The sequence below is a fragment of the Cygnus olor genome, chromosome 2 (genome assembly GCF_009769625.2).
Source record: "Cygnus olor isolate bCygOlo1 chromosome 2, bCygOlo1.pri.v2, whole genome shotgun sequence".
Lineage (NCBI taxonomy): Eukaryota > Metazoa > Chordata > Aves > Anseriformes > Anatidae > Cygnus > Cygnus olor.
Genome location: NC_049170.1, coordinates 99,014,655 through 99,039,734, shown reverse-complemented (window position 1 = coordinate 99,039,734; position 25,080 = coordinate 99,014,655). Strand labels below are relative to the sequence as shown.

Below are 25,080 nucleotides of genomic sequence, written 5' to 3'. Positions count from 1 at the left end.
CAGTCATCCATTTCCCAAACAAAATCAGTAGGATTGTTACAAACGTCTTTCTTATATATATATGGAGACATTTTTGACAGATGAAGATTTAGAAGCAGGTTTTTGATGCCTAGATTTCTGAGCAGGTATTTGCATGTGCTGATGAGAATACCTGCCATCTCTCATTGTGGGTGAATGTGTATCCCAGCTTCCATTTTTGCTTCTCCCTAAAACCAGAAGGTCAAAAACATTTCTAGAGGACTGGCACTTGTTTACCTAAAGCAATTGCAATTGGTTTGGAAAACAGAGAATTTAGCACCAAAACCAAAGCCTGGGTACTTTTAACTTTGTGTGAGGGAATGGAGACTGACTATTTTGATGTAGCCTCGAAATCAATTGTAACCGAGTTAGTTACTTGAGAAAGATCAGTTCCAGGAATCTATGGCCATAGCTTTACTTCTTACCCGTACCTCATTACCGCTTCAGTCAACGTGTTTTGAGGAGAAAATTCATGATATATTAATATGAGGAGTCTTAAGTATTCTTGTGTCTTTCTCTAAGGATCATCTTTCTAGCTATATTAAGAAATGCTTGTATATGACTTTCTGTGTATTGTATGAGATGAAAAAGGCTTTTTTTTTCTTTTTCTTTTTTTTTTATGAGTACTGTTAATTCAGTCTGACAATAATTCGCACTTTTCATTCTGTATCTATACAAGTTCCATGCTAGTTTCACTCTTTCACTTGGAGATGCATCTTCTGTACAGTTGTATTCTTTGATTTGTATGTAGTTAAACTGGTGTAAAGTTAATTTTTGCACAGGTGGGTTCTTTCCTCTATCAACCAAGCCAGTTCAAAAATTTTAAGACCATACTGAACAGACCACTGTCATAATGATTTTCTCACCATTAAAGCTGTGAAACTGGTCTGGTAGCTGTACATCTGAATGGTTTATTTTATTTTTTATTTTTTCACTGATGTAGCTGAATTCTTAGAGTCTTACAAGCCAAGACTTACTTGTACAGTAGTAGTAAAAACCTGAGATACATGCTGCTTTGCACAGACAGGTGCTCAGCCTTTTTCTGGAAAAAAAAATAAAAAAGTATTTGTTGATTTTTCTTCTTGAAAAGACTGAGTTATGATACACATTAATGGACTAAGTAGTGGAATGTTCCCTTGACGGATAAGAGTCTATACTCATATTTGTTCAATAGTAAAACCTTATTTTCCAAGCAATCTTATTTATCTTTTTTTGTCTACTAATCTGAAAGTATCTATGTGGCTGTATGTATGTAAGCCAAGTTTACACATATTCAGAAAAGCATTTAAAATACCTTTTAGTTTGCATTCAATATTTAAGGAGGTTTTTTGTTGTTTAATGCAGCAATACTGAGTGTAACAGCCATGCTTTCAATTAACCCAGTAACATTTAGAGGCACTTCTTGGTCCAGTTTCCTAAGCAGCCAGGAAAATGCTGGGTCCATCACATCAGTATTTTCCAATGCAGGAGAAATCCTTCCAGGCTTTTATATTCCATGATTCAATACTTTGCGAAGTATATACAGGTTTTGAGCAGGCACATTAGGTGGCAAAAGCAACCTGCAAATGATGTGTTTTTAGGCCTTGAACAAAAGCCGAAGCAGAATACTGTGTTAAAGGTTTCTGGTGAGAGCTACACACGCACACAGCGTTGTTCCTTCTGTTTTGTAGCTTTGATCTTTATTATGACGCCAAAAATAAGTCAGTGCCCTTGCGGCAGTGTTACATACTTCTTTAAGTGGCCTATGCTTTTAATCCTCCTACAAACAGATTAAGTGTATTTATCTTTTTAATATTCATCTTCCACTTAAATGTGGTTGCCTAGCCCTTGTGGTTAATTACATGCAAGAAAGGTGTTCTTTTGATGTCCTGTTATACTTGTCTTTGTGTGAGCTTATCACAGCTAGTCACTTAGAAGTCAGAGAGTTAACATGCTACATGGGTAGTTTTAATACCGAGGAGCATTTTTTTTTCCAATAACCTTGCTAGAAATGCTAGAAGTAGAATAAATGAGAACAGATTTCTTATTCAGAATACCCCTGCTGTCATAGGTTACATTTGCTATCCATTTTGATCTATCCCAGTCACAGCCCATAATTTGGGCCACAAGTAAATTACACTTGGCAACTTTCCTAATTTTGTTAATAACACTAAATATGAATCTACTGAGACACCGACGTTTGCAGAAACATATATACGTTTTTTTTTCAGTAACAGATTAGTAGGGGAAACCTGTGTTGAATGCATAGTCCAGTAATTCAGCAATATTTCAGTTTTAAATTCAAAACAAAATTGCATGACATGAAAATCAAGATTAAATATTTTAGCCTTTCAGGACTGTTTTTCTAATACAATAAGACTTTTGCATTTCCTGTATTAACTTTTTAAGTACAAGGTAAATTAACTTGACTTTAGTAGCCACAAAAATCATGTAATACCATGTTCCTTGTATGCTAATATTTAGAACCAGTTAACCATTTTCATTAGACTTTGGTATTGCATATTGATTTTTTTTTCATATTTTCTTTTTCCTGGAGGGAATGAAATGCTTCTGCTTTTAATACATTGAAGTCAGTTGAAATAGGTTTACAGATTTTTATCTAAAATGTAAAGGTTACCATCAGTGTCTGGGTTGCTACCATTAATAGATGTTTAGGTTATGCGGGATTTTGTCTTACTATGATCAGTCTTTATTTATGTAAAGTAAACTTCTGCCACCACTTTACTGATACACATTTAGCAGGGCAGAACTCTGGATCTGTATTATTAAAATGCATGGAGAGCTTATCATATTCTGGGCTTCTGCTGAAATATGCTTTTAATTGAAGCAGAATTATAGCTATATATTATCAATGTGAATCTAGTTAAGAGTACAGCATTGGCTGGACTGCTTCACTGTTGTGGTAGTATAACAGGCTATGCATTGGGGGGTTGAATTTAAATACAATCATTTGTGTAGGACAGGTGCTTAGCACAGGAAGTGATCAAAGGAAGAGTCATCTACAAAATGGGCACTTCCAGTTGGCAAGAGAAGCAGTGTCTGTCCTTGAGAAGAAAGGCTAGATCTGTGTATCCATTGATGTTTGTAGTTGCATTTTAGATAAGCATTTAGTGCTCTGAAAAATGAGAGTAGCATGCCCATATATAATTTAACAGTGCCTTCACATAGCAAAGAATTTTGGACAATAAGTCTTTTAAATTTGCTTTTTAAACAAGGGAAAAAGAGAGAGAGAGAAGGAAAACAGTAACTTAAAAGGTAAACTTTGGGTGATTAAAAACGAGCTGGAGATTTTCCCTTTTTCTCCATCTACAGTCCAAAAGGCACCCACTATTACTTTGCATGTTACATTTTGCTGTGTTTCTGTCGCAGAATCCTGAGTAGCGTTTCAGACAAAAGCCAAAACACTATAAAATAGGATCCATGCATTTTCCATTGTAATGTGCTACATAGATGCTCAGTTCTTACCCATGAATCTTAGAGTTCATGTACTTCATTTTAAGAGCGCAACTAAATTATTAACATTGATTTTAGGAGAGCCAATTGAGACCTTAAATATGTGTGCTAATGTTTGCGTGATAGGAACCTTAGTTGGAGTGCTAATGCATTTTTAGTCATCATACCTATGTTAAGTGTATTGGTGGGGAAAAAAAGAGAAGTGAATATCTGAAAATGAATTTAAAAAAAGAACTGCAGAAAAATGTGAAATCATGTTCATGTCAACTGCTTTTCCTGATACCAGAACAGACAGATCTCCAATACCATCGAAAGGTGGTACATTTGGAACTGACAGAAATGTGTGGTTATTCCTCCGTGCAACACTGGGCCGGTGTTCCTCACTGTCACAAGCTATTACTGATGTAAGTCAGATTAAAAAAATCCTTCTCCAGCTGTTTCGGATGGCTTAGTAAAGGATGTTATTCTTCTCCTGGAAATCTTGGTATGCATAAAAAATACAGGTGTTTACAGGAATACTAGTTAGGAAGGAAGGATATGTCAGGCAACTGACATATCTGTTAACAGACAGTCATTAGGAGTGAACTGACTTCCTCTCTTGACCAAAACTTTTTTAATAGTCTTGAAGAAAGTTTGTTCAAACTTTGTGTGAAATATCTGTTGGGGTCTAGATCTTGAATTAGGTGGAAAGTACTGATAAGAAATACTCTGGTGCTTCCATCATTCCTGTGCAAGTGTCATAATCTCTTCTTCTATGCCACAGGTTCAGCTGAAAAGTTTTCTAACCAGACAAGGTGGCATTTAATGTATTTTTTTATATTTGCAAGAAAGAATCTTCTGCTCCCAAGTAGGTCAGGAATTTCAATTATTGGGGACATATTAGTACATAAATACCAATAGATGAGCAAACAGAAATTAAAGTCAGTTTTATAACATATTTGTCATGCACATAAAAGAAATTTTGGATGCCAAAGTATAGACCTGCTTCTCTGGAGGGAATAAAATTTAGCAATATAAGTCCAGTTGCTTTAACACAGCATAAATTCCAATAGTGCAAGCAGTCTAAAATTATCATCATCAGTGAGTACGCTAATGAAACCTTGTTTTTCTTGTAATTTCAAACTGCAAAAACAAGTCTTTGGGGCATAATAAGATGATAGCATACGGTATCTGTTTTAATAAATGATGTTCAGATTGGAAATATCGTCTGATGTTAATATGTTTTGAAATCTTTGTTGTTCAGCTTTTCCTTTTTGGTGAATGCTATAGTCCATGGTGGCCACAGACACAGATGGAACAGATCTGTGTTGATGATTTAAAAAAAAAAAAAAAAGATTTCTTCTCTTGTACTAGTCAGTGACTCAGTGTTGTCTGGCATAGGGTTATTTTGTTGACTGATCGCCACTGAATTTTTATTTATGCTTTTTAATTAACAATTACAGTTTAAATACCTCATATAAATCTATGGTCTGTGAGGGGGGTAGTTGTTGTTCAACTTTATTATGTTATTTTAGTATGCAGAAATATCACAGTATTAGATTTCACTAGGCCCTTGTTTTATAGAGGTTCTCTTTACCTTTTAGAAGATGGAAAATGACTGCTTCATTTTGGGTGACTCTTTGTTCCGGTCTATGTGATTCAACTGCAGCAACTCTTCTTTAAGAACAAGAACCTGCAAGCTTTTTCCTCATTTTTTTACAAAGCATATTGCAGCTAAGGACTGTTTAACTAATACAGTTTTATGGGTTATAATGAGGGCACTTCAAATCATATTTGCCTTTAATTTCTATAATATTATTGCAACAATGAATAAAGTACTTAATTACCTTTCCACCATGTCAGGGCCTTTCCTTTTTCCAAATATGCTATAAGAAATAAGCACAAAGTATTTAAATTGATCTCTTCTTATACTCATCTGCTCCCGTAATTGATTCTCCCGTATGGAAACCTATTCTTTCTGTCTGTCTACCAGAGATTTCTTTGCAAAGGTCCAGCCCCAGCAGGTTGATTACACACTTGTTACCTGTAATTCAATACAGCAGCGCCCTGTTTACAAAGTCCAGATTTCCTGTGCTGTCAGTTAGGGCAATCAGCACAAAGACCAAGAGCTTTTGGAACTAAATAAACAATGAGAAAAACATCCAGGGCTGCCAGTAACCCTTCACAGGTAATTTAACAGCCTTTGACTACAAGGCATCAGTTGCTGTAGATGTCTGCCGAGTATGAAATCTGACATTCTCCCTTGCCGTGCTCTGCCGATGGGTCTGCCTGTGATCTCTCACCCAGGCTCACCGCAGCTCCTTCTGCCCTCGCTGCCCCTGTGCTCACCAAGCCACCTCGCGATGACAGGCACCCACACCTGCCTCCTGTCACCTCCGGGCCGTGCGCTCTTCCAAAAGGAGTAGCAAATCAGTTAAAATTCAGGGGTAGTGAAGTTAGAAGCGCTCCCTCGTTCCTCCTGCCTTTCCCCTTCGGGTCAGTATCCCGGCCAGCACGAGCTTTCTGGACTCTTCTTAGAAACGTTTGAATGCTAAGAAAGAAACTGCTGGATTGATTCTGCATAAATTGGACTCTTTTTATTACAAACAGGGAACAGAAAGATCACTGTTTTCTTGGACAGATTATTTTATTGTCTAAAGCTTTGTGTTTATGTATTTTTAATTTAGCTTGTTTTAATTCTGATGCATTTGGTGCCTTTCCTGTCGATTCAGATAATAATTAGAAAAGCTATTTTAAAGACCAGTGACGTACCAAAGCTGACAAAAAACATCTGTGAGGATAAGAAAAGAGAGGCAGGGATTCGTGGATCTCTGTAAAAAAAGTTTGCATCTCTCACTTTAGCAGTCAAATCTCTTTGCTAGCAAATAAAGTGTTACCTATACAAGCTTAAAAGTGCATCCGTTTAAAAAACATCAAGCTAGCAACTATAATATATGTAAGTTAAATGTTTATTATTCATATAAACAACCCAAATTATCCAACAAATAAGCATTTTATTGGGTGACTGCAACACACTCGGATCACGGAATCTTTCCTGCCCTCTTTATTTATTCCTAATCTATATATATCTGTAGGAATTTTGCAGACTGTTACGAAAAATTGTACTATTGTACTAATATAAGAACTGAAATTATTTTAAAAGTCTGGGAAAATCTATCCTTTAATTATGTGTTTTAAACAAAAACTGGTTCCCTGTTCTATTTTTACACTTCCACTGATGAATTTCTGAGAGCCTTCTTGTGGTCAGTTTAATAGGAGGTGTTGTGCAATAGACACTCCCTGTTGCTTGATTCAAGTATGTGCCCTGTAATTCTGCCTCAGGGAACATGATGATGCAGCTGTAGATACATGCATATCCATGGCTGAAAACCAAATGTATATATTTAGTGTTAGTTTAGTTGTTCTAATTATTTGCTGTATCTGGTTTGGCAATGAACATACAGACTTAAATTATATAGATGTGATTTGGGCATAGTGTTGGAGAGGAAGCATTATGTGGTGGTGTTTTTTTCTTTGTAATTACATTGTTCTCTGCAAAAGTAGAGGCTGAAACACTGACAGACCAGAGGCAGTTTACTAAAAGAGTAAGTAATTCAAGTGAGAAATTCCCAATTCATTTGGGGATCTCTAAATCATTTCTGGTGTTCCTGTCCTTGAGGGGGAGTAGTGAAGAGGATAATAATAATGGTATTTTCAAGCAACACAGAGATCTTACTAAGAACAAAACATTATAAAGATTTAACTATTTTACAATGTGTGGGCGCAGCATCGATTAATGATTCTAGTGTAGAAAGTGCTAACATGATTATAACTGAAACGAGCTGTTTGGCATAGGGTGGTAATCTATGGGAAGCAGCCTTGTCCTGCATGGACTAGCTCATGGAAACTTAGGAAGCAGGCAGTGATGACTTCCTCTGTGTGAGGTTTCACACTAGTGGGTCAGTGGATATATATACTTATATATACATATATATACATAAAAGTACATACATATATATATATAAAAGCAGGATAAGTTGCATTTGACTGTTTCAGCAATGGCAAACTGCCACAGGAAAGATTTTGAGATGGCGTATGGTCTCCCACCAAGCTATAGCTCAGTTATACATTGAGGAGTCACTACAGCTGGATTATATGAATCCTAGGTTAGGCTCATCTTAGATAAATAATGGGATGCTTTTAATGACAGGCTTTTATTTTTTGTATTACTTAACAATATAATCCATACCTGACAAAAACTAAGGTAATTTTAAGATTTAATCAAAAATGAGGCTGGCAGGGGTAGCTGCATTCGTGTCATGCTCAGAAATCAGCTCTACCCAAGTGAGAAATAAGCTTAGCTGTTTCACGTGGAGTCCTGTACTACCTCCCATGTCCTGTACAACAGCTAACCTAAGCTTAAGAACTGAAAGGCACCTGTAGGCAAGAGAATATTTTTACATGATTTATCACAGGCTCTTTAGAGATCTCTCAGAAGTGTACCCACAAAATGATTGCTGCATGATTGCTTCTTTTGCAGTGTAAGAAAGCTTGCCCCTTTTGGACACCCTGGGAAAATTGGAGAAAAGTATTGGAAGACTGACAGCTTTTGAATTGCACTAGTGCACTGTAGAGTGATTGCATTAGCAACCGATAAATTATTCTGATTTAAGTTTTAGCCATTCTCTCCTTTCTGGACTACCTGATGTGTTTCTATACATATGGATAGCAGCTAGGTTACAAGACATTAGCTGAATTATGGTTTTGAAGTGAGACCCAGCCTAGATTGCTAGTCTGTAGTTATCGTTATTGTAGGGTTTCATGCTGAAAGCAGTAACATCTCCTGCACACAGGTCAAAATCAAGTGGAGAGCTCATGTTAGGACTCACCTTCACTTTAAGTACTGTTATGAAAAAATATGACTAAGATGATTCAAGTTAGGAGATATCTATAACAAAATCTAAACGTGCCCCCACTTCAGGACCTCTCCCTCCGCTCAAGGTCTAAGCTGAATTATATTTCAGCTCCATAATTATATCCCACATACATGAAATATTTAGATTTTATTAATTCATATTCTACCTGTAACTTCTTTCGTTCTTTAATTATTTTTTTAATTTTCCTTTTTTTAATTTTTGCCTTATTCTGCCATTGAGCTCTCCCAGTGGGTAGAACTTCTTTAAGTTTCATCAGCAACTATCTTCCATTTCCAAAACAAAGAGGCTCTTCAAATGAAAAATGTTACTACATGATTTCCATATTAATCACAATAACAATAACAATGCATTTTGCATCAGGAACTGCATCCATTGCATTTATCTATCTTTCCAGCTGAATGTGAAGCCATAGCTACCAAGTATTTCAGTAATGTGCATTAAGGGTACACAGATGTACATTTGTATTTACAAATTATTGCTTTCAAACCCAAATTTTTCCAAAGATTGTTAGGTTTGGTTTCAGTTTTCATTGTTGACTACTTCTCCAGTACATCTCATTTGGCTGATCATGTGTAATAATCCAACAGCCAAGACTGATCAGGAAAGGGAGAGAAAATGCTGCTGGATCTTGAACTTTCCGCAGCTTGTTTCTTCTTCTCCAAACAGTTTGAGAGCATGTGAAGGCCAATCCCATACATTCTGCATCTGCACACATACACAAATGCAGGAGAAAACTGTACACTGTTAGATTTTCCTGGAAAAAAAAAAAAAGGGGGGGGGGGGCGGTGTTAGCAGTTGTTAGCTTCAGAATGAGCTAGTTTTCTTCTATTTTAATGAATTGCTTCATACCTCTTCACTTCAGGGCAGATTTAATACTGCTGTTGATATTTTGTTATCTCTGGAGTGTAATGTATTTGTGTTACAGTATAATTGTATTTTACTCTTCTTTGTTTAACTTCTGATTCTCAAATTCATCTGCCCATATCAGTGGGGAAAACAGACTGAAGATATTTTAACTGTGTTCTAATGGTTCCTGACTATTAATTTTTAAACAACGTATTATACATGTTTTGTTTTGTTTTTGTCTCAGCAGTGTATCAATTGAATAGGATCAGGCCACAGTTTAAAACAGGATTCTTACAAATCAATTTGATATATATTCAAGTCCAAAAGAGCATTAGGAATGCCAAAGGAGTTCTTCGTCACACGTTGTTTTCTGTCAGCAAGGGTTTGCTCGTTTGTGTGTGGGTTTTTTTTCTGGTTTTAGCTGAAGCTGTGATCATGGATTTGTAAGTAGGTTAACTTAGGTTAGCAGTAAACACCGAAAAGATGTTTCTATGCCAAAATGAAACTGGGATTCCGTAATGCAAACATGCATTACTTGATAATTCCTGCTCTAAAGTGAAGTGGTTAATAAGCGTACAGCAGTATGAGTAACAGAGTAGGAGTGTTGCACAACTTCAGAGATGATTTAACAAATGCTAATTTAATATTAATTGTAGTGTCCCTGGCTGGGGTTGTACTAGAGATCAGTATACCTACCCGAAATTAAAGATGACACTTTTGACAAGCAGGTAAGAAAATCTAAAAGGAATAAAAAGAAGGTGGGGGAAAAGGCAGCATTCACACTAGGTAGACAGTCATGTAAATAAAATCCAGGGGATCAAAAAGCAGGACTTTATAAAATATATGTGGAGGTTTCTTTTGCTATCCACAGTGACTTGTCTTTCTTTTGTTGTCTTGTTCTCTCTTGCACCTGCTCTCTCTGGCATGCACATGATCCTTCTCGTTCTTTTTTCTTGTTTCCTTTTGTACTCCCTTCATACCCTTTATGATTCCTTTCTTAATTGCAAAAATAAGTAAATAAATCATGTAAGACCCATAGTACCTCTGGCAGATTTTATGATGATGAAACACAGATGGAGTTTTGTCAGAATGTCGCACCAAAACTATCACCACAGCCAGCTTTCTTTATGCTCTGAAAACTTCGGTATGTTTGTTTTAATATTTATTTTAGTATTATTAAAAATTGCACAGAGGGAAAATAATCTTCAAGTGTCTGCTCCTGATATTTTGTCATCTCTATTTTCTTGCTTGCCCAGAGCATTCTGTTGCAGAGCCAGTGTTCTGCAGATTTTCTGATTCTGTTCCAGCATCACCAGCTCTCACATTTAATTGTAGATTACATTATAGTTAATACTTACCTGAAGCCCCAGCACCTGAATTCAGGCGAGTACATAAAAGTCTCCTTCCTTTTTCCTTTCCTTTCCTTTCCTTTCCTTTCCTTTCCTTTCCTTTCCTTTCCTTTCCTTTCCTTTCCTTTCCTTTCCTTTCCTTTCCTTTCCTTTCCTTTCCTTTCCTTTCCTTTCCTTTCCTTTCCTTTCCTTCCTTCCTTCCCTTCCCTTCCCTTCCCTTCCCTTCCCTTCCCTTCCCTTCCCTTCCCTTCCCTTCCCTTCCCTTCCCTTCCCTTCCCTTCCCTTCCCTTCCCTTCTTTTCCCTTCCCTTCCCTTTCCCTTCCTTTCCTTTCCTTTCCTTTCCTTTCCTTTCCCTTCTTCCCTTCCCTTCCCTTCCCTTCCCTTCCCTTCCCTTCCCTTCCCTTCCCTTCCCTTCCCTTCCCTTCCCATCCCATCCCCTTCCCCTTCCCCTTCCCCTCCCCCTTCCCCTTCCCCTTTTCTTTTTCCTTTTCCTTTTCCTCATTACAATAGAAACATACTAGGTGTGACTCCATGACTCATTACCTTGGGCACAATCTTCTATAACTTCATGTCCAGATTTATTAGTGATTACCAAGTGGTGAGGTGTGAGCACATTGCAGTCAAAGCAGGCACCAAGCCCAAAGGAATAATCCTCATTATTTCTGTGCAGGAAAGGCTTGGGCCCTGTGCTGTTCCCCAAGCTGATACGGACCTGGGTGGAATGAGGTAGCCCCGTTGAATTGGGCATGGCACTCCAGTGGCTGGAGCAGTAGGAGAGTTGCTGGTGTTAGAAGAGGAGGAGGAAGTATTAGTCCTGGGGCCAAGGAAATGCAGCTGCACAAGGGAAGAGTTGAGGAGTGGGAGTGTGCGAGCATCGCCTGAGTCCTCACATGAGGTTCTGCTAGGGGAAGAATTGGTAGGAGGGAGCAGAAAGAACGTATATGTTTTGACAGAGCTTGCTTTGTTGACTTTCTGCTATCCTTTCTGCATAAAATAAATACAGTTTCAGTAAAGTACATGTTCCCTTTTTCTGCCTGGAAACAGTATGTTGGTAATCACGATGCTGATGGCTGCCTGCCTACATGTCACTTCTCCTTCCCTCAGCCAAAAATAACTTTGCGCCCTCCTGTCAGTTTCAAATCGATTTTACAGGAATATACCATTATTAACCAAGCTAAAGAAAAAAAGCCGCATTTTGGCTATTGCTCATAGACATAACAGAATCTGCACTGAGGATTGCACACAGGATGCAGCTATTCAATAACGAGGCTGTTGGTTCTCCTGCTTCTGAGACTGGTCTGTATAGAAAACAGGGTTTGAGAACCTGCGTGTCTTTGTTTCCTTACTGCATTGGCAGGAGGCTCAACTGTGAGCTATTTCGGGTCAGGATATAGGAAAAAAATTAATGGGTCTGTTCACGTCCCTGCTCCAATATTCTTCTGCACCTCAGACCTACATGCTGAAGGAAAAGGACCCCCTTCCACGGTGATATAAAGAGAGTCAGAAATCTGTGTTGGTTCACCATATCTCTACCACCTCCACTTCTGGGGAAGTTCTGATATTAGGTATTAGGTAAAATTAGGTTTCTTTGAAAATTTGTTCCTGAAAAATGTAGCATTTCTGCTCTAACTTGGTCTTGTTAATGGGAGGCTAGCATATATTTCAAACTCAATTGTTCTTCCAGTTCCATATCTTTTTTTTTACCCTCCTCTAAATCAGGCTTCACAATGAAAAGAAATGGGTAGCACGTTTGGTATTTTCTTCTTTTTAAAAGCAATCATAGTCACTCAATAATATTATTTAAAAATATAGATATAAAAACAAATTACAGATATCTGTTACCCTTATATATTGCCATAATGCACATCCAAGCAGTATTTATTTGCTATAGTGACTGCGGTGATTTTGTCCGCATGAAAATAAACGTTTATTTTCAAATGTACAGATCAAGTGAATATACTGGATGCAGTAATATTTTTTCCTAAATATTTTTATCAACAAAGCTTATGAAATAAAAAATAGCAAAAAACATCTCTGAGTTTGTTTTCCAAGCTCACTAGCAGAAAAAATAGGGTTGAGGTTGTTTTTCAAGGGTTAAATATCTTTTAGCATTAGCATTAAATGTCTGAAATTTATTTTCTCACAAAAGTTGGTTAAATGTTCTATGTGTGTGCCTGGTTCTGAAATGCAAGCTTTCTAAAAATTCCCCGAAAACAAAACATATCAATTACATATATTTTTTAAGATCATTTTTAATGTAGGTTTAGTATCACTGTCATACCATCTAGGGCTTCTTTGGAAGAAGTCACATAATTAACCATTTTATAAAGGGATTGCATCACTGAGACTTTTTTGATGGATTTGTACATACTACAGCAAAAATTGCAGCAATAAAACAGATCTTACCCAAATGACATGTTAAAACAGCTAATTTTATATATTTATTTAAATGAATTTAGTACTCATGAAAAATGCCTGATTGACAGCCATGGAGACTGAATACCTCTATTCCACACACCAAGTACAAAGTGAAGCAGTACAAGATTATTGTGTGGCCCTGCTAAGGCCTTAACCTTGATCTGTAGCTGCTCCCTTTAGCCATGAGAGTTCAGTTTACATCCCCATTCACTCCTTGGACTAAAACTGTGGCAAATGTGATAGTTCAGTGGAAAACAGTCAGAACTGCCACCTGATACTGCATGGACAACTCACAAGCTTGAGTAGCCGCTGACCTGGGCAAGATTCAAAACAGTGTGATGTATATGTGAAGATTTCCATATTTCTTTGCCCAAGTCCTGAGGTGGCTTGTCGTCTGGCCAAATGATTCCTCTTTGCCCCCTGACTAAATCTAGCCAGTTTTAAGAGTTTTCACACTTTATCCCAATATGGATGCTTGTCAGATACAACTTGGGCAACTATTTCAAGGATCAGTCCATTGAATATTTTCTTTTATTCAAAGAAATCAAAATAATTGCACCTCAAGACCAGATTTGAAGACTCATCCTGAGAAGGCTTTCACATGAGCTTTCCCTCTTCTCTTCCCATGACTCTTACTCTACGAGTGAGTCTGATCTGGAGTAGGTTCTACTGCACTTGGCAGAAGAAATTGAACAAATTGTGTAGGCTTGGTGCTCCAAACTCTGGTTGGCAGTAGCACATCTATCTGCTTTCTCTTGAAGCTTACCTTGTCCTTGTGCCATAGCAGCAATGGAAATTAGTCAAAGGCAGCCATTTATGCTTTTACACTGAAGTTGGACATGGCATGCATTTAAAGTAGTCAACCTTAATTGTTTATTTGCAAAGTTCAAGTAAAATTACTGTCCTGTTCCCCAAATTCCCTCACACTGAGTAGGAACTACTAAGAATAACGAGGGTACCATTATTTTGTAGCTAAATAGAATTAAGGCCATTTTCAGGACAGTAATGCAAAGATGTGCCGCTTTGTCACTCATGGGTCTGTTCCAAGTCAGGATGTTGATCTTAGGTGAGAAACAATATAATGAAAACTTTTTATATTTTCCAGTTTTTATTCTGGGTGTATTTTTTAAAGCTGCGCCATTGGATGTAGTTCAATTACACTCTCCCCTTAAAAAGAAGGATGTTATTTGAGCTACCTCTGGTTGTTTAAAATGTAAACTTTAAACTGAAAATAGGAAAATGGTTCTTGGGGGGGGGGGGGGGGGATTATTTCATGCTTGCAGACTAGCAAAAGAGCCTAAGTACTGCATTAGTCATAGATTTGATTGGAACCATGTAAGTTCCTACTGGCTGAGAAAATTTCCATTTCAGTTCACAGTAGTGCCTGATGCTTTTGTTGTTGTTGAATTAGTGGCTGCTGATGCATCTTGAGCTGTAGAACTGGTGTAACACTGGTCTGCAGGTAAATAAGTGTTTCTGTTTTCAAAAGTAAGCCATCTTATTCGAATACTGGTGGTATATTCTGTTGTGCCGTGCAGGTATGACACAGCTCTCAGATCTTATGTTTGATACTTGCCTCATAGCATCAATTGCTAGGTCAGATTTCAGCTCAATATTGAGGAGCGATACATCTTACTTAGCACAAGTGTTAATTAACAACAAGTGGCTTTTTACTGGAGTTAAACTTTTCATTGTGCAGCTATTTTTGTGGGAAAGTTACCTGCTTTTTATGACTTCTACTCTGCTGGGGCTTTCCTTAAGAGGGTAATAATATATATGTTTAAGTGAGTGAAATCAGACGTATTTGCAATAAACTCAAATCAGAGCTTTCCAACAGTAGCAGCCCAGGTTCAGAAGCTCTGTAATCTTAAAAATATTAACTTCTAAAAGCACTATTGTGAACACTTTTTTTTTTTTTTTTTAACAAAGTTAATTCTTCAAAGTAGGTAAAAAATTTAATAATTTTTGTAAATGATCATGTGGTAATTATTAAACTAATATGTAATTAGCATTTTCTAATGACAATCATAATCTTGACAAATGCTTTCATTCATTTTGTTCTGATCATTAAAGACTTTAAAAGCACTGATTTTTGTTAACTGAGTCCCTTGGCTATTCATCAGTGATGCAATTCAACCTAATACTCCAGTGGCCAGTAATCAGAGAGTTGCCTATTAAATGAAGGAAATTTTGTCATTGTCTTTATGAACATCACCTTTACTTCTTCTCTAACACAGCAGGTAGATAGAACCGTAAGAGCATCCAACTGATACATATTCATTCCTTTCCTATAATGAAGAATTATTATAGATTTTGGATGTTTTAAATTATCAAATTCACCAAATACTTTGGATGTTCTCTGAGGTTGTTCAGGTGCGGTATTTTTTGAAAAGCTGAACCAGAAGTAGATTTCAGTCATCGCAGTAATTGTTTTTATTATTAACTTCTTAAAAATTTGGATTTCTTTGGAGGATGTTGTTATGGGTTTTTCTCTAGTTCGAGATGTACTGTCTTTTCTTCAGAAGTAACATACCTGTACTTGTGAAGATCAGCAGCTCTGCAGCTGCTCAGGTCTCTGTCCTCTCTTTTCTGACCTGTAGCCAAACATCATGGCCCCTCTGCAGCCTAACTTCTTTTTTGAGCACGTTTGTCCTGCAGAGTCTCAACTTCAGGTCTTTCACTGCAGTTGGAATAGGATTTTTTAATATATATTTACAGAATATGAAAGATAAAATGAGCATGCAAAAAGGATAGCACTGTAATACATAGTCACCAAAATATTTCTATGTGTTTGTTTACTTTAGGCTCTCTGAGTTTATGCAGAGCCAAACTGACTTCAAAAATAAAGGACAGATGATCAGAAATGTGGATAAGGACAGCATGTTCCTCTGCTTTATTTAGCATTGAGCATATTAATGGATGCTCAATAAATGGTAATGATTTTGGAGACGTGATGATTGATGTTTCCTGGATCAGAATGTAGAGGTTTTGTTTAAGAACAGCCCAGCTGGCAGAGTGAGCCTCTTTTGAAACTATTTGTGATCAAAATATGTCAGAGCCATATCATTAAAATACCGTAAGAAAGACTTTTTGTCAGAGGATTGCTTAATTTATTTTAACAGTAAACTATCAACTGTATCTTTGATTATTCATCCTTCCTGTCACACCATATCCCTATCAGTGAGTTAGAGTGCTGCTCTTTTTTCTGCTTTCCAAATTTTGTTTCTTCTGCTGTAAACATGCTGCTCTCAAAAAAAGGGCTCTATATTTTTGGCTTGGGAAGACATAAAAGGTACTGAAAAGGGAGAATTGCGTATTTCTTTGTGTACAAAATTGTGCCACATATATGCGTTGGACAGCTAATATTTAGGGAGATAAATCTATCATCTGTTCTCTAAATAAGTCATCTATGTATCTCAGTAATCCCAGTCTCCATAGCCAGAGCAGACCTCAGCAGGACTGGGATAACCACAAACTACAGGATCAGAAAATGAACACCTCTTTTTGTGATCTCTGGTGATTGTTCCCCTCAAACAAGCAATGCTTTCAGCTTCTGAGTTGCAGAGATTGCTTCCAAATTAATGGCTGCTGAGGTACGTAGTACAGATGCTTAGCAAAGCCAGTTAAAGCCAGCCTTGACATTTGTAATATTTTCGTATTTAAAGAAAAAAGTGGGAGTTAAAAAAGAAAGTAGGCAAATAAAACTTTCTTTTCTCTCCCCTTTTTCTTGAGCCCACCTCTTTCTCCTCCCCTTCTCTCTCCCCCCAGCATTTTTTCACTCGTAAGGAAAGTAAATCAATTACAGTCTCCTTTCTGACCTTTCATTTTGTCATGTATGTTTTTCTTTGGTGTTTAATGCTTTTTGGATACCCTCAAGAGGAAAGTAAAATTTCATACGGAAAAACTCACATAGTTGATTGCACTTTAAAAAAAAGGAATTAATTTCAAATGTGGTGAACATATTTAGGACATGAAAATAAAAACATTTCATATATTTTTTCATAGTCTGGAAACTTTTTACTACTAAATTTTTATCAAAATAATTTTCTAAGGTAAAACATGAAAATATGCAATGTTAGTCATCTCATAAAAATGTGAGTCTATCACAGATACTGTAAATAGCCAGAGTGGACATGTCTTGTTGTGCTGATGTGTAACTACATCAACCCTTGAACCAGGGTTATTGACAAAATAGATTGCAACAGCTCCAGACGAGCTGTGTCTGAATGCATTTAGGCAGCTTTAATTCCTGAATTAATTATACAATATACTATAATGCTACAAAGAAGAACCCATTAAAGTCATCTGTGTCAAAGGGAATTTGTGCATCAGGGAGTAGATTGTGGCATGTTAGTCACAGCAGTGAGTCCGGGATGGCTGCAGTGGGTTGTAAAGGGAGACTGACTTCCCAAAGAAGAGTTTCTCCAACCCTCTGGTTACGGTGAAGACCACAGAATGTCAGTATTGCCAACCCCACGTATTGCTGTATTTTTTTTTTTATTTCCCCCCCCCCCCCTCGCCTCTGGATGGTATTTTCAGAGCCCTGTTACTGAATTTTCCCTTTTTCCTCCCAAAATGGAAAAAAGTAGCCATTCCTAGTTAACCGATTGACTTGAGCAGCTTGGGACGTTAAACCCACAAATATCTCAGCTAACAAGGCTTTTGGAAAGATTGCAACGACTGGTAGCACCATAGTGTTAGAAACCCCTTCAAGAAGAAAGACTCCCTGACTGTGAAGTCACTGCCCCTTTCTCTGTCCGTTCCGAGTAGCAGTGCATGTGAAGACAGACGGGACTGTGCTTGCTCCCTACTTACTCCCATCTCCTTTTTTTAGCAACTCAGTTTAAGATCTAATCTTTTAATGTCAACTCATTTTAAATAACTACTCAAAACCTGTTTACCCTTTCAAAATGCCTGTGCACGCCATAAAGAAATTTGGTTCCTAATGGCAACTATAGTACTGAATTTTCATCATGTGTTGCTCTTCATGAGAGATGCAGACATTTCAGAAACATCAGATGATTTCTCATAGAGATGTTATGCTCTTTGAGGGACAGAGCTCATGCCAACAACATACAAAACAAGTGGCTGGACCTAGGGCTTGAAGATGTTTACTGAGAAGACATTGGGAAAGAATCCTCTTTCCCAAGAAGCCCAGTGATCGTAGAGCAGCTTTTGATCTCTGTTTCTGAAGCTGTGCTATTCATTGTTGTTTTCTTTTGTTCTGCTTCTCTCTTTTTGCTTTAGCCTCCCTTTTTGGTGCTTTGCAGAATGTCCCTGTAAAAGGGGATTTCACAGCACATATGTTTACGTGCCCTGTAAAAATTCCTCACAAATATTGCTCCATCGTTACTTAGCTGAACTGCAGCGCTTCTGCTGCTATGGTGCTCTTGACCAAAAGCATAAGTGGCATATAGGCCCCTCGATAGTTCCTTTGTGATGGAGTAAATTTCACCTAAAGTTTTTATTTGAAATAAGAGTAATCATGTTTGCATGTGGCACAGTCACTTTGGCAGCCTCAGCATCTAAGCCATTTTATGCTCTTTTTTTTTAATATATTATTATTATAGCAGTTGTCCAAACATACAATCACATTGTACAATCTGTCTGGAAATTCTAATTTTGATGAGAGCAGAGGTGGGAAGAAGGAGGTGGCAAATGGAAGGTTTCAGTGTTTTAAATTCAGCTTTTGCTTCAGTCTTCTACGTGTTCCAAAGTCCTCCACTGTGATCACGATACTGTAAAGTGTAAGTGGTCTCAGAGATACATAACTTGAAACCAGTATTAAATCAATTTGATATTTGTATGCCATGGGCTTCCTTTTAAATCACTCCAAAGCTGAGAATGCCATTTTAACCCACAATGTGTTTGCATTAGCTCGGAGACCTTTAGCTGCAACGGCGCTAACAGGTGCCACTTATATATTGTAAAATATTATTCTCTGACTAGTGCTCCTTTAAGCTAGGGTGTTTAATACAGGCACTGACTATTATACGAAATTCAGCGTTTCAGGAATTTCAAGCTTGTGGCCAGGAACACAGAATGGAAAGCACTGACTTAAATAACATACAAATTAACTATCCACGACTTCAACTTAAGGAACAGATTAATAAATCTGTCAGAAATGCCTATCCTCCTAAAAATATATTGTAATCTTAACATGGTACTGTAGTCCAGTAAAGACTTGGTGATATCAGCATAAATGATTTTATCTAGTATTTTTCTTTTCAAGATAAATCCAAAGGTGTTAAGATCACATTGGTTTTATGGTCATATTTGATATATGATAATATCATCTATGTCTGCAGAATTTATGATATTAATATGAGGAGAATGGTGGGATTATTATTATGGGTCACACAGTATTACAGATCCCAATAATAGTACACCTAAAAAAAGAAAAACTGTCAGCTGTAGTGTAGTGTCAGTGCCCATCTTTTCAAGCTGTTGTAGTTCACATTAGAAAGAAGGCCATTTTAGCTAGGAGCATAACAATCTCATTGTATTAATCATTTTCTGTGTTTAAGCAATATGAGAATGTCTGCTTTCACTGACAGAAATAAAATCCTTGAAGGGAACAGTCTGTGAAATAAACTCTGAAGGGACAGTGAGACTGCCTCTCCCTACTCCCCGTGGCCTAATTAAACGGTGGAAAAGCCACCATAAAAGAAATTAAATTTAAAAAGACAGATTAGCAACAGGAAGGGTGTGGCAGCAGCCAGTGTGTACGCCGTGCTTCATTTGCAAGTAACATGATGAGCGTTGGTGCTAAGAAGCAAAGTAGGGAGTTGCTGGTCCTTGTTTCTTGAAAAAGATTTTCTCTTTCGGCAATTCCCTAGTCTTGTCGAGTATTTTCCAATCTTATACAGCAATGTAACATCAAGGGAAAGACCATCTTATGTCTCCAGACATGCTATCCTACTGGTAGCATTTCATTAATAGAAAGTATATGAATAAACATTTTATAATTGAGCTTTTAAAGATGCTCGTACAGGCCTGTGTACTTTTCCTTGTATAAAAGCATTATCATTGGACACAGACCTTTGCTGGATGATCTCTCTCTCTATTTTTTTAAATGCTGTTTGCTTTTTTTTTTTTTTTTTTTGTACTGAGATGTCTGTCGCTGAAAAACAATTCATCCCTTGATTGGCCTTTTGAAAATGGGAGGTTCAACTTCTGTGAACCATTGAACTCATAAATGGCAAGTGCTTGACTTTACTTGGTATTAACGTGATTATTCCTGGGTATAACCGATACAGTACAATATGACTGGAAGACTGCAAACCGTCCAAGAATTTCAATTATTTTGAAGGTAGAGGATGACTGTAGGAAAATTGCCATGACTGTTCTGTCCGATGCAGTGCAATGTTCTCCTTCTTTACACCATCATGGTTTACAACATCAACCTGGTGTTATCATCACTATTGCTAGTGAAGGAGCTCTAATGGGAGTTGGTGCCCTGGGTGCACCTCTCTCAGCTAGAAATTCCTCATTGCCATTAGGAGCCCTTCCCTCGCAGAGCAAACCAGATCAATCAGTGGAGTTTTGCCTCTGCTGTTTTTCAATGGTCAGAAGTTGTTCACACTGAAAGAGTATCTTTTGTCAGAGCATACACAGATCCGTGTGCAGGCACTGTGCCTTAGTTTACTCTCCAGGCCAAGCAGAATACTACAGAGCTTTTTTTCTCCCCAAAGCAGTTCTATGTTCGCATCTTTTAACCAAAGAAATTCCACGCTCTCTTGGCACTTAGAAGCGCCCGTTTGGGAGTGAAGCAGGAGGATAAGCCATAGCTATCTGGGGCACCACGTAACTTTTAACTGTTAATCATTAAGGAAATTTCTGAACAAACTTATCAAGCAGCATACCAAAAATTCTAACACTCCAGAAAATGCCACTGGCTTGGTCACTTAAACCAGTCCAGGCACTGAGTCCTCTTGAGCTCGGAGTCGGCTGTCAGCTCACCAGCACCTCACAGCAGCAGCTTACTCAAGGAGCTCTTGCCACCAGCCCCAGTTTGGCCAGTGGAAGCATCCACAGAAGTGGCTGGTGAACAGCTTTTCTCCTTGATTTATGCACTGTTGCTTTTCAAAAAGTGCTGAAATTATTTCCAAGTGGGTAATATGGCTGCTGGTATTTTCTTTCTCAGGGTACAGATCCCAGAGCTGGTAGTCATAGAGTCAGCTCTCATGAAGGTAACGGGCAAGAGTCTTCTTTTTCCCCTCATCCTCCCCATGCATCCTTGCAAAGGAGCTATATTGCTTTATAATCCCAAGTCTACACTAAGCATGGAGAGTGCTTCCTCCTATGCTATGCAAACACCAGATCACAAGCAACAGAGAAAATTGACAAAAGCTTGGCCCTGACTTCTCTGTAGGCCAGACAAATCACCCAAGCTCACAGAGAAAACAGGACACATTGTTTGAGGTATGGTCTAGTGAAAAAATTCCCTTTATGTGCTTTTTGTCATTAGAATTTATGTCTCAAAGACAGGTCTTCCCGGAGACTTGCCTACAACATTTAGCCTTGCACTACCTTGAGTAGCATTTGTCTTTCAGACAAACTCCAGCCAGTCAGGATTGAACACCATCACACAGAATGGTGCAGTTTTAATTCTTAAGGCAGTAAGTGTTAAGGAAAAATACTGGGGAATAGGGCTTATTTTCCAATTTTTTTAAGAGGAAAAAAATATTACATATTTCATCGACTTGTTCTAGACATTCACTATGGTTCTGCAAGCTACCATCATCTTTCACTGCTATTCTATGCTGATTTTGATGTTGCTGAATAAATTCTATTGGACAAAATTTTGATTATGATGTGCAGTTAAAAAGTAATATTTGGGGAATGAGTAGAGGCTGCTTGGTGAGGATAAATGTAATAAGAAACGGTGTGAGGGAAAAAGCAGTTGCTTCTATCTGGGTAGTGGTATATATGGCTGTCGCGTTAGCATCTATCAAGAGTTTTTGTGTTAGAAAACATTATACTTGCATTTTTATGCATACGCATTGCTTAGTGTTATAGTTGTGAGTTTCATACATCCCGAAGGATAGGAGTATTTTGTATGTATTATGCTTTTCTGAGCTTTGTTATTGCCAGAAGCTTGAAATCAATACCGCTTTTTCTTTCTGATAATTAAAAGGATGGTTTATCTTTATATGGATCTTTAATTTTAATAAGCTAATAATTCTGATTTTAGCTACTATTATCTTAATAGCTAAGCCTTCTTAAACGTTTTTATCATAATCTTGGATAACTTTGGATAGTGTTGCCATTTTTTCAGCCTGCATGAATCCTTGCTCTATAGTGACGTCTACTGGAAATGGTAAACTGAAATGTTCAAGGGCATATTTAAGCTTTTAAATTCTGGGTTGCTTGCTCCTTGTATGTGAAGTAAGGACCATACAGAAAAACAACATTACATTTTCCCATTTCCTAAACAGGTGGTGTTTCTGCACTGGACTTGGTAGAATTTTGGCTTTATCTAGTGACAAATTCATACGTTTTTGCCTTGCAGCATATTTCAACAACGTAATTCATGGCACTTGCTCAATATTTGTCATAAAAGTTGATAGAAGAAGTCATCAAATTCTGAGAAATAAGTGTTTTTGCTTTGTATCAGATCCATAGTGAGGTATGGTCTGATTCAGTTATTCAGCACTGCTTACTGACAATTCTGTCACCAATATTTAAATAATTACAGAGGAGTCAATGAAAGAAATTTATACTTTTAATCTGACATTTAGAATTAGGTTATATTTGCTTTAGATTTAAAAGAAAAAAAAAAAGTATAACATTCAAAATAGACACCAGACATTTTGCATTAGAAGTAGAAAAGGAAAATAATGAGCCCATTTTTAAATGAATTCAAAAAGCAATCTGATTTTAGTTCTTGCAATGCAGAGCAAATAAAATAAAAACTATCGTACTTTATTTACTAACCGATGAATTGAATTGTCCGCCTTTTATTACAGATATAAAGCAAAGACTATGAAGAGGCAATCATTTTTGCGGCTATCAGACTTTCAGTAACATATCTCTTGTGGTTTAAATAACAGATAGTTTAAGTGTTTTTCCATTACCTTCGTGTAAATGAAAAATGCATAAAATATTTTAACAAGGCAAAGTAATCCAAGGAGATTGTTATTTTGTGTTACAAATTAGGTTATTTCTGTCATAAAATTAAAGGAAAAAAATCAACGCAAGGACATTTCAGCTTAATATCATTTACCAGAAGGAACATGTAACAGATTTAATGAGCTAGCAGGTCACCTGAATCCAGCTGTTTCCGACCAGCTTTATGAAACGGAGAATGCAGCAAACGGTAGGAGGTAAGCATTATTACAAGCTCTCAAGGAGTTACAAAATCGATTTCTGCTTGAATGAATTAATTTAGATTATCAATTTATAACCAGCTACACGAATCCCATCAACTCTACAATTCAGTGAATGATCAGGCTCAGCCCTTGCAAGAGCTTAACAATTAGAGAGCTCTATAGTTATCTCCTGTCCTATGGTGTTGCTAACAAAGTTCCTTAGTTTGACAGGAAGAGAAGGAAAATGTTTGCTTAAGGACATTGCAGGTGTGAAACACATCTTGGGTGAGGGAAGAGTAGCTACAGCAAAGCAACCACTGTCTTGTGTCTTAACTTCCTGGGGATTTCTCCAAAGGTAACTGAAATACAGAGATCCTTTTTAGAAGCTAAAGAGCACGACTAATGCATGAAAGAGACCAAACCATTGCATTTCAATTATATACTTCTAAAGGATATAATTAAGGATAGGATGCAAAAACCAATGTAACTATCGCATACCCCAAAAGTTTATACAGGTAATGCTACTAAAAATGTTAAATGTTAAAAATGTTAAAAATGACTTTTAGCTGAAATGCAGCGAGCTGGTTGGTTTTCCTCCCTATTCTAGTGCAGTCATTTAAACCTGTGCAAAGTGAATGTAAATTGCTGCTAAGTCAGAATGTTACTGTTTTACCTTTACATTGCACAAGTGTTAAATGGCTACTCAGGATGCAAGTCAGTGGTGATTCAGGCTCTACATGTTTTAATCTTTGACTTCTCTCTTTCTTCTAATACTGCAGAATGGTTATGAGTAAAAGGACATTTGCTTTGCATCAGTTACTGCTGTCTCTCTAAGTATAAAATATAGTGGTTAGGCTTCCTTGCCTGTTCAGTCATTTTTGGCACAGTCTTCACTGTCTTACAAGACAAGAGTGGTACAGTAAGTACAGCACTTTAATAGCAGCATATGATTTACCACAGGGACATTAAACTTAAATAAGTAATTGTGTTTATAAATATCTTTTAACAGGAGCTAGGATTCTGGGTTTAGTAATCAGCCTCAGTGTGATCGGCCTTATTGTTAACTGAAAATAATCTCAAATTATTACATTTTAGGGCTGAGAAAAATCAATAGGATTATATTTTTCTTCTTCTAAAAGGTGCATTTGCAGTGCACTGTTCAAAAAGTAATAGGCATGATGGCTTCTGTTGGAGACAAAATGAGTTGTACCTATGTCATGTGGAAAATATACCACTAAAAGACCTCTGATTCCTGACAGTTTTAAACCACTAGCAAAAATTGTTAAATAGCTCTGTTGCCCTTATGCCTTAAGAAAGTGGGATTTTTTAAAGTAGTGAAAATGCATTTTCTGGACAAACTTGGATGTGTTCACATGGGCTACCAGTACTTTTATTTCTTATTTGGCTTGTCTGTAAACAGTTGCCTTCTCTAAATTCTCTCCAGGCAAGCAAAAATTGCAGAAGACAATGTAAGCTTATTCTAGTGCAATAACTAAAAATGATGAGAAAAAACTTTTTTTCTATTTTTTTCTGTAATGTTAGTTCTAATTTGACAATGTAGTTATTGCTGTGTTCCTTATTATTTATTATTATTTCAGCAAAGTTCTGTACTAGTACATACAAAAGTTGGTGTTTGTGAGATGGTAGAAATTTTTTAATCTCTGGTTTCCTGGGACAGGCACTGTACAGATCTGTAAGAAAAGTTTACCCTACAGACCTGTAAGAAAAGTTTACCCTATAGATCTCATCATCTGTCTATTTCTTTTG

At 37.2% G+C, this 25,080-nt stretch overlaps 1 protein-coding gene across 5 annotated transcripts in view; it reads left to right on the top strand.

Moving 5' to 3' along the window:
- The window catches only part of ZNF407 (zinc finger protein 407), a 338,205-nt gene that overhangs the window by 260,631 nt on the left and 52,494 nt on the right, over positions 1-25,080 (top strand). Inside the window, exon 9 of one of the 5 annotated variants that reach the window (XM_040549545.1) lies at positions 5,055-5,301. The exons of the other annotated variants lie outside the window; for them this stretch is intronic. Within the exon in view, the coding sequence (XP_040405479.1) occupies positions 5,055-5,068 (14 nt within the window). The 3' untranslated portion in view covers positions 5,069-5,301. Of the gene's footprint in view, positions 1-5,054; positions 5,302-25,080 lie in introns of those variants that run through there. 5 annotated transcript variants of the gene reach the window in all.